We start from the raw sequence: 10,758 nt of genomic DNA, 5'->3' as shown, positions 1-10,758 counted from the left end.
ATATATATATATATATATATATATATATATATATATATATATATATACGTTCAAATTATCGGGTATAGTGGTCTATAATAAAAATCTTTCTTTTTTCTAAATTACTCAATATTTCGCTATTTATTTAAAAGCTTCCTCAGGAGTAAACTAAAAACAATTTGAACAATTTACTCCTGAGGAAGCTTTTAAATAAATAGCGAAATATTGAGTAATTTAGAAAAAAGAAAGATTTTTATTATAGACCACTATACCCGATAATTTGAACGTATTTATAAATTATTTTTTGGTCGAAATAATCACTTCTAATATATATATATATATATATATATATATATATATATATATATATATCACATAAACGTGAGGAGATATGAGAATAAAAAATAAATCTTATTGATAATAGAGATTATTTGTTTTTACCAATCTGTCTGGAGAGTAATTATCAATAATTAGATTTATTTTTTCGATAACATATCGAATAATTTAATTCTTTTTTTTTTTAATTAGAATAGTAGACAGTCTCAAATTAAAAGTCAAAAAATGATCGTTTATTTTACAGATTTTATCAAACACATTTTAAAGTAATTTATAAGTAGGACCTGTTATTGTGCACGTTATTTTCGGAAATTTGATAATACTAATCTAGTCTACAATCTAACACATCCTTTAAAAACCACTTGGTCTTTCTGTGCACATATTGTTCGTTACTAATTTACGTAAAATGGTAGATTGACTATCTATAGATACATATTTTAATTAGTAGATAGATACGCTTTATCCAGTTGGGATTGTTGTTTCTTTTGATATAGAACGTATTGTGTTGTGTTATAATTAAAAAAAAATGTAAGTAGATATAAATACGCGTAAATTTTCCAATGTGGAAGTCAAACTATTTTAGTCAGAACGTGAATAAAATATTTTAGTATTTGATAGTTATTATAACAGACGTACTGACGTCATATAGAAAGGTTTTTATTTATACTGCAATACAACATAATAATGGTTGTGAGCATCAAACGCAATACCTTATGCTCTTTTAGTGTTATATAGATACAAGTATTTAAATACAGTTCTGATTATCTATCTGACATGCTGTCATTTTTTATCTGATAAAGACTTTTAAATTAACGTTGATTTCATCTAATCGTAAACTAATCTATCTCCATAAATAAGTAAGAAAAAAGTCAAAATTTAGAGTTTTGAGAAATTCGTAATCAAAGATTTCATAAGTGTGTTAAAACTCAGATTTAAATGATCAAGTTATTTATGAAATTAACACTCTTATAGTTGCTACTTTTGCTTCTGAGTATTATTTTATTTTGTTACTTTATGAATCTTGTAATGTGATCAGGTGTTACAGATGTTTTGATTTAATTCTTCGCGTATAGCAAGGAATTCACTAGTTGGGTATTAATTTATTTAATACAAGTATTTGATTAATAATATAAAAAATGTAAAAACTAAAATTTATTTAAACTTCATTTAGAATCCATATTATCGTCCTGTGCACTTGTTGATGCAAGATTATTACTCCCGTCGTCAGAGACGAAAATGTCAAATCAAAAGATGACTAAAAATGATACGAACAAGCTGAATTTTGCCGAAATTTTTTTTTTCAATTTAAGGACGATAAAAAAGACGCAAAATGGTTTAACACTTTTACCCCTAGGCTTTCCAATAAAAAAAAAACGGAAAAAATCGATTTACCAAGAATCTGCACGCCATAGAAAAATATTTCAAATAAAAATGTAGCTAAGATAATTTTGAACACAAACGTTTATAAGCATTTTTGTGTAGAATGAACTGTTCTCTCAGAAACAACTATTAAAGCGATCGGAGATTTTGAATGCCAGTTACCCGCGAATTTGTATCAGCTCGACGGTAAAAATTCAATATCTTTTGATACGAGTCTCCTATCGACAAAAATCATCGTTTTAAAGGTAAAAAGTGCAGCTTTTGTATGCAATTTTTGTCATTATTATGATTCTCATAAGATCAATACAATGTATCCCTTTCATTAATCGGCCACTAGGGAGCCTCCATAACTAGAACCTAATCTTCAAAGACTATAGCATGAAATTTTAGTTTTGAGTTTTGGCACCAAATGTGGGGCATTTAAATTATGCTTAAAAAACGCTGAATTTAAACTTTCACTTTACAAACATACTGAATAATGGCTCGATAAACTTTACAAAACTGCTCTTTTTTAATTACACTAGTTTGTTCTTTTAAAAGAACTTAACTTATGCTATAAATTACACCCAAAACTGTCTTTTTGGAGGCATTTCCTCCGATCAAAATCGAATATTTATATTATGGCTTTTGAAGACTGATCTCCATCAATGAAAATGTCACTATGACTGGTCAATGAAGGTAATAAATTTTATTGATCTCACATAAAAAATGGCGAAAATCACGCAAAGTTTATTTATTGAACAGCTTTAGAGAAACTGACTTTATTTGCGGGAAAATACAAAAATTGCATATGAAAGAGGCAATCTTCACCTTTAAAGCTCATTTTGATTATTGTTGATAGGACACTCTGATCAAAAGATATCCAATTTTTAACATCGAGTCGATACTAATTTTATTTAACATTGATTTCGAATACGGAACTGACATTTAAAATCGTCGGTCGCTTCAAGCGTTGTTTTGAGAGAATGATTCATTGTAAGCAAAAAGTGCTAATAAACATTTTTGTTTAGAATTATCTCAGCTACGTTTTTTATTTGAAATATTTTTTCTACGGCGTACAGATTCTTGGTAAATCGATTTTTTTTGCGTTTTACCCCTACGAGGGAGGTTTTAGCGGGAAGCCCAGGAGTTAAAGTGGTAAACCTTTTTGCAACTTTTTGGGGTCCCAAAATTGATATTTTCGGCAAAATTCAGCATGTTCATATGATTTTTAGGGGTTAAATCTCTGAAGAATTGACTTTATTAAAAAAAGCTCAGTATTTTTGAGTGACCACATTAGTGACAAATAAATCTACCATAACTTTTTTTTAATAGATATCTCTGGACAGATAGTGAATGTTTTTTTTTAATTGAGAAATAATGAAAAGACCTCCAGTGTTGTACCTATATTAATTTTTATAAATTATTTATCAGAGTGTTAGTTACAATTTAAAAAACAGTATACGGATCAACATTAGTTAACTTCGTTCCAAATTACTTAATTATGGTTTGTGTTTAGTATAAAATTCTTGCGTATCTCTACTCTGCTTATAGAACTTTTATATCAGGGAAACGATCGAAGTGTTGTTCATAAATTTTGATAGGGTTTCCTCTCTTTTTACCTAGCTGTATTATTTTAATTAACTGTGCAAAAATATACAGGGCCAACTTATTTTTCTTTTCAATTAAAGCATGCATCACTTTCATTTTGCGTGTGACCCACAACCAAGAATTTAAGAGTTATTTCTTCAAAATTGTCTCTATTGTTAAAACGCTGTGTAAAAGAAGGAATAAGACAAACTTATACTTTTTTGGAAATGTCATAACTTTTTACTTCTACAATTGAAGACATCAAAATATCTTTCAAGTGACACAACACTTAAGGTTCCTTTTAAATTCTTCTTCTTCTTTGTCAACCATTTTCCATCCACTCCTGAATGTAGGTCTCTCCCAATTGCTTCCATCTTTCTCTATCTTGCGCCAATCTAATCCACTGTTTGCCTGCCACTGTTCTTATGTCATCTACCCATCTTTTTTGAGGTCTTCCCGTGCTTCTTGTTGTCGTCCTTGGTCTTCATTCTAGAATTCTCCGTGTCCACCTGTTGTCATTATATCGGGCTACGTGACCTGCCCAGCGCCATTTCATTTTTGCAATTTCTTCCACAATATCCCTAATCTTCGTTCTACGTCTTATCTCGGTGTTTCTAATCTTGTCTCTTAGTGATATTCCAAGCATGATTCGTTCCATTTCTCTTTGCGTTGTTTATAATTTTTTAGCAGATTTTTTGTTAAACCTTTTAAATTAACACCAAAGATAGGATGAACACTCTTGACAAAAGTGGTATTTATAAATTACGATGTGATGATTGTCATGCCTCTTATGTAGGTAGAACCATTCGAAAGTTATCTATTTCTTCTTCATGTACCATGTCCTTTGAGAACATTGGTTACCATCATAGCTATCTTAATTTTATTCACAGCCACCCTAAATAGCATGCTTGTATCAACACCATATCAATCTCGCAAGTTCTTCAACCATGAGGTTCTTCTTCGTCCTGGACTGCGTTCGCCTGCTATTTTTCCTTGCATGATATTTTGTAGCAACCTATATTTGGGACCTCTCATTACATGTCCGAAATACTCCAGCTTTCTCTGCTTGATGCTTTTTATGATCTCAGTAGTCTTGCTGAGACGTTCTAGTATAGTGGATTTTGAATATTCTTCACCCAGGAATCTTTTAAAATTCTTCTATAGCACCACATTTCGAAAGCCTCAAGGCGATTTAGATCGATTTTATTCACAGTCCAGGACTCGACACCATAAAGTAAAACCGAGAACACGTAGCAGCGAAGTAGACGGATCCTCAATGCCAATTTTAGGGCTCTGTTACATAACACCTTGGACATCCTTCTAAAAGCCGCTCTATCCTGCTCTATCCTAGATCTAATTTGGCCGTAACTTTCTGCTTTACAATTTAATTGCTGTCCAAGATAAACGATTTTATCAATTTGCCCAAGTTTGGTATTATTTACATATATAGACGCTTTTATATGCTGTTGTTTATTATTACGAGTATTTTAGTTTTCCGTATGTTCAGATCCAGACCTGCCTCCCTACAACTCTCAACGACACTATCAAGTAGTGTTTGCAGATCTTCTTGACTAGAAGCTAGAAGTACTGTATCGTCCGCATATCGCAAATTATTGATGACTTCACCGTTCACAAGTATTCCTTCTTGTTTTTCAGAAAGTGCTTTTCTGAAAATTATTTATTATTATAAATAATATTAATAATATTAAGAGCCTGTGATTCCACACCATCTACTAAAACTGGTGTTATTTAATTTCAATATAAATTTGCAATTATTCGAACGTCTCTGCCGTCCACGCCAATGTCTTTTAGAGCTTCGATCTATTAGAATCACAAAACATTTAAACAGACCAAACTCGTCAAGTTTTGGTCACCATTAATTGTCCAGTAAACATAATTTTAATATCAATACTGTTTCATCTATTTCAGATGACATTAGTAGAAAAACTACTTGAAGTTTTAAAACAAGCTTGTTCGTGATCAACTGATCTATAGTTGGCGTTTATTACACTCTCTATATCTTTCATAATTTAGAAATTACATCTCCACAGTTGTATATTTTAACATCGCCCACTGTTAGTCAGTCCCATTGACTGTGGAAAAAACTGAACTAGTGGTATTATACTCGATTTACACACTTTGTTTTCAACTTTGGAAATATGCTTTATTTGGAAGACCGAAATCGGGAAGTGATTTTTCGTGGAAGAGGAAGCTATCTGCATATCAAGGAGGAGTAGCCTTTGACAACATAAGGTATTCGGACATCTGGCAAGATTGAGTGGTCGCTGTAATTTAATTTAAGATACTACAAATTTATAACATTGTAGTTGATTTTCCAACAGTCTGCATTAATTATTATTTTGAGTAAATGAACATTATCCGTATCTATGTTTTCTTAATACGATGTATTATACTTAAGAAAATACAAAAACTTGGCCTATTATTATTTCACTCATTTATTTTTTAGGAAGTCTTGCATATTTCTACTAATTTGCTTGACAAATGTAATATTAGTGACTTCGTCTATTAATATATGCTACCGATATGTGGATAAGGCATTGAAAGAAACTGATGGTAAGTGGTTAAATATATTTGTTTTAATTTTTAAATATGCATCTTACCTCGCATCACATACGCGTCCCAATAAATGGTCGAAAAATAAACAACCTACGTTTTACACCATGACATAGCCCTTCTTGCAAATAGTCAAGAAGAGTTAATTGATCTCATATGACTGGTTGAAAACGAATGACAAATAATTCTGCAGTGCAACCTTTTAAAGACAAAGATCATGATAGTGATAGACTAAATAAAAAGTATCACACAGTCACGACAGAAAGAAATAAAACGCATTTTGGAAGCGTTAAATAACATTTTTTGACCATATTTCCGTAGGAAAGATGGTCAAAATGTGGAAAAACTTACACATTTTAAGAACTCTAAAAATGAGGTTGATTAACTGCTTAATATTTCCAATACGTAGGAATGTGAATCGTTGACCCTAAGGCAAGCAGAAAGAATATTACAAATTCCGTGGACCGACTAAACGATAAATAATTCAATTTTAAATGAGCTAAAGGTTAGAAAACGGCTCTCCATCAAAGTAAATCTACAACAATTAAAAACTTTGGACATGTTATGAGAGCAGAAACACAAAAAATGGAAAATCTGATTATCCAGACAGCCGAAGATCATAAAGAAGATCCTCAACAAGATAGATCGACCAAAATACAGGAATATGCAAAAAATATATGCATAAGGTAAAAGAAATGATCATAAACAGAGATCTTTGGAGACGGACAATACAGGGCATTACAATGAGCACTACACTCTCTCCAATCATTCGAGACTGAAAACGGAGAGAGTTTTAAAATAATTTGAAAATAAAATTATTTACGAAAATAATGGTGTAACAACAAAATATTGATAGTCACACTAATCTAGAAGAGTGTATATAATACAATTTGCATACAAGAATCAACTAAAGTTCGTACCCAAGTTCCAGTTTTCAGGCTGCTGGATTACAATCGATATTGGCCATGACTTTGAAATACGATCGCGAATTGAAAAAGCCAAAAAATCAGTCTTTCAATGAACGTAAATACTCATATTTATTACTATGTGGAGTTGAAACATGTATTCTATGAATAAAAGTGTAGAACTACCGGAAGAAAGCCTTCGAAAGACATAAGGGTAGGAGTGGTAAACTTTTCATTCATCTTTTTAGTGTCCCAAAATCGACATTCTCAGCAAAATTCAGCCTAATAGAACATTAAGAAAATGATTGAGAATATTATAGAAGTCTCAAGGAATATATACGTTTAAAAGTGAAATAAATGTTTAAGAGCATTGAAGATAGACGAAAACGGATCAGATTTGAGGAATATTTGAGTGAAACTGAAGAACATCTACATATTTAAAGCTTTGGAAAAAATATGATGTTTGCTGTGAGAATGTATCACTCTTATAATCATTCACTTCTCATCGGACTCATTTTTGCTTTGTACTGTGCATAACTTTTTAATTTAGGGTACAAATATTTTTATATGAATTATTTTTAGATGACCCTTATTTCTTTCAAGTAGACAAATATGATACATATCTTGTTCATCCAGCAATTACGTAAGTACATAATTATTACTTAACAATATCCTATTAAAATACTACATACAATTAGCTTATATATTTTCGTCATTTTACAAATTCTTAAATTCCCACAAGAAACAATTCTATAACGTTAAATTAAATCGCACACTCCGTTTTATGTACAAACTGTCAGAACTGTTCTATCTGTTTGTACAATTGTTTTTCAAAATAAAATTAACGCACCACTTCAATAAATAAATTTTATTTGTAAACAGGCAAAGAATAAAAAATAAAACTTCACCAGATTTATTCTAATTTTATTAGTAATAATTTTAACAATTTGTCTAATCATCAGAAAATATTGAAGTACAGGAGAAAAAAAATAAAACGGAAAATTCTAAAAAAATAATGATAAGAAAAGTAAACTAAAATATGAAAAAAGTCTTAATAACGAGTGTTTCCACTTCTACTACGTATAACAGCCTCACATCGTTAGCCCATATTTAAAATTAATTGCCGTATTTCATTTTGGTCTAGTTCTCTCCAAATCTGGATCCGCCTCTCTTCCACTTCCTGTAAGTTGTTTGGTTGGATCGGTGTCGCTCTTAATCGCCTACCAAGGATATCCCAGAGATTTTCAATGGGATTTAAATCCGGACTATGTGCTGGCCGTTCCATAGTGTTAATTTCTACCTCTTTTAGATAATTTCTGACGATCTGTGCAGCGTGAGGTCTGGCATTATCTTGCATTAGTAAGAAATTTTCACCGACATAAGGAGCGAATGGTACTATATGTTGCTCCAGGATCTCCAATATGTACCTTTTAGCTGTAACAGTTCCATTTTGTAAAACCACTAGGTCCGTACGTGCGGTCAAAGAAATACCACCCCACACCATAACAACTGATCCTCCACCAAAAAATGTGGTGTGTGAGAAGTTACACTGAGCATATCGTTCGTTGGGTCGTCGCAACACACCAACACAAACGTTGTCGTTATTATACAAACAAAATCGGGATTCATCAGTAAATAGCACTCGTTCCCAGTCAGCCTCTAACTGATTAACGTGTTCTCTGGTAAAATGTAGTCTTCCATTTCGATGCTCTGCAGTTAATAGAGGACCTCGGGCGGCAATCCTAGGTGATAAGTTGTATTCCCTAAGTCACTAGCAAATAGTTTCAGTACTAATTTGTATAGCATGCACGTCTGGAAGCTGAATTTGTAGACTTCGATGTATTACAAAACGTTGTCGAAGAGCAGAAATTCTTAAAAATCGATCTTGAATAGGGGTAGTTGCCCGGTTTCGTCCTTGTCCTGGTCTGCGAGTATGATCCCCTGTTTCGAGGAATCTTTGAACACCCGTGAGACGGATGTGTGGGACACATTAAACCGACGACCAATTCTTTGGTAACCCCAACCTTCTTCCGACAGTATCACTGCTTGTTCATCTCGGGTTAAATTACGTGACTGACGCTCCATAATAAACACAATTAACAATAATCAACAATTAAACAGTAGCCGAATAAAATTCGTGAACACTTGGAAATTAGTATACACTGTGTCCGTAAAGTATGGAACAAATTATTTTTTAGCTAAACAGAGCATTTTAAGAAATAATCCTGAAACACGTCGATTTTTTATTTTAATTTGCCGTATTTTAAAATAATATTCTAATATACAGGGTGAACTGCTTTCGAGTAATGACGTTACCGTCGTTTTTTTTTTAATAGCACACCCCCATTTGTCTTAATTTTCGGATTACTCTAGCTGAGCTGATTCCAAAAATGTATCACATGTTTATTCAAACTGGTACAGGGTGGACAAAAATACAATAGTTTTGTGTGTGTTCATAAAGTAACGGGTTAGTTAAATTAACAATATTATCAAAAATACTTATAGCGGACAGAATATACCTTCTAACATCTACAGCATAATGTGGAGGTGCACCATCCTGTTGAAACCATAAACTATCATCAAAACCTTCAGGATTACGTCTGCTGGGAAACAAATTACGTAAAGTAGGTACGAGATATCCCCTTAAAATCTCAAGGTACGTTGTCCCGTTTAAATTACCTTCGAAAAAGTAGGGTCCGATGATTCGATTTTTTACAATTGCAGTCCATACATTTACCTTTTGTGAGTATCAGTGGGGGTTTTCTTTTGACCAGTATCTACAATTCTGACGGTTAACCTCGCCGTTTAACGTGAAAGTGGCCTCATCAGAAAAAATAATATTTTGTTCCAAGAGAGAGAACAAAAGTGAAAAAATAATGTTTTGTTCTCGGTGGCAGTTATCCATCATTGCTTCGCAAAATTGCATTCTTCTATCGGGATCATCTTCGTTTAATTCCTGCACAATTTTGATTTTATAAGGATGCCATTTTTCAAGCTTTAATAGTTTGTGTACCGTTGTTTTGCTAACACCGATATTGCGACTAACTTTACGCACAGAAAACATCGAATGCTGTATCAGCATTTGCAGAGCGACGACCTGATTTCCGTGCATTTTCAACCGTACCAGTTTCTCGAAATTTCTTTTCAATCTTACTGACTGTTGAACGCGTTATAGGTCTTTCTTGATATTTATCATTAAACAAATTGCACAGTTCCATCTGAGTTCGCGATCTGTCTCCATCCCCAATCATTATTTTTCAAGTATTTCAATTCCTTGCTTTACACTTAACTCCATTTCTACTTCAAATTAAATCTAAGCAATAATTAAAACATTCACAATACCAAAAATATTGTAGTACTAAACTGCCAATGAACACAAATAAATTACTAAACAAATAATGACATTTAACAAAAAATTAGCCTTTTAAATTGATAACAAATAATTTCTTTCATATTCTGTCTGCTAGACAATAAGTATTTTTGATATTGTTAATTTAACTAACGCGTTACTTTATGAGCACACACAAAACTATTGTATTTTTGTCCACCCTGTACCAATTTGAATCAACATGTGATACATTTTTGGAATCAGCTCAGCTAGAGTAATCCGAAAATTGAGACAAAATGGGGGTGTTCCATTTAAAAAAAAATGACGGTGGCGTCATTACTCAAAAGTAATCCACCCTGTATATTAGAATATTATTTTAAAATTTAAATTAAAAGGTAAATTAAAATCAAAAATCGACGTGTTTTAGGATTATTTCTTAAAATCATCTGTTTAGCTAAAAAAGAATTTGTTTCATACTTTATGGACACAGTATATTTATATAATTAGTACATTTTTTGCTTCTTTTGGTTTTGTTACAAAAAAAAATAAAATATTTTAATATTTCAAAGTGGTGCGTTAATTTCTTGGAGAAGTTTATATTTACAGACTAGCTTTACAACAATAAAAAACGGTTTAATGTGCCCATACAATCTCTAGAGTTTTGTACCGGTCGAAGCATCGTAGTAA

General features: G+C 32.0%; 1 protein-coding gene across 1 annotated transcript in view; it reads left to right on the top strand.

Moving 5' to 3' along the window:
- The first annotated feature begins 683 nt into the window (after positions 1 to 683).
- LOC140432317 (uncharacterized) overlaps positions 684 to 10,758 on the top strand; it is a 31,141-nt gene continuing 21,066 nt past the window's right edge. The window contains exons 1-3 of the mRNA XM_072520152.1: positions 684 to 843; positions 5,732 to 5,838; positions 7,326 to 7,386. Coding sequence (XP_072376253.1) covers positions 842 to 843; positions 5,732 to 5,838; positions 7,326 to 7,386 — 170 coding nt within the window. The 5' untranslated portion in view covers positions 684 to 841. The remainder of the gene's footprint in view (positions 844 to 5,731; positions 5,839 to 7,325; positions 7,387 to 10,758) is intronic.

Source organism: Diabrotica undecimpunctata, chromosome 1 (genome assembly GCF_040954645.1).
Source record: "Diabrotica undecimpunctata isolate CICGRU chromosome 1, icDiaUnde3, whole genome shotgun sequence".
Lineage (NCBI taxonomy): Eukaryota > Metazoa > Arthropoda > Insecta > Coleoptera > Chrysomelidae > Diabrotica > Diabrotica undecimpunctata.
The sequence above is the reverse complement of the archived record's forward strand: the minus strand, read 5'-3'. Positions and strand labels throughout refer to the sequence as shown.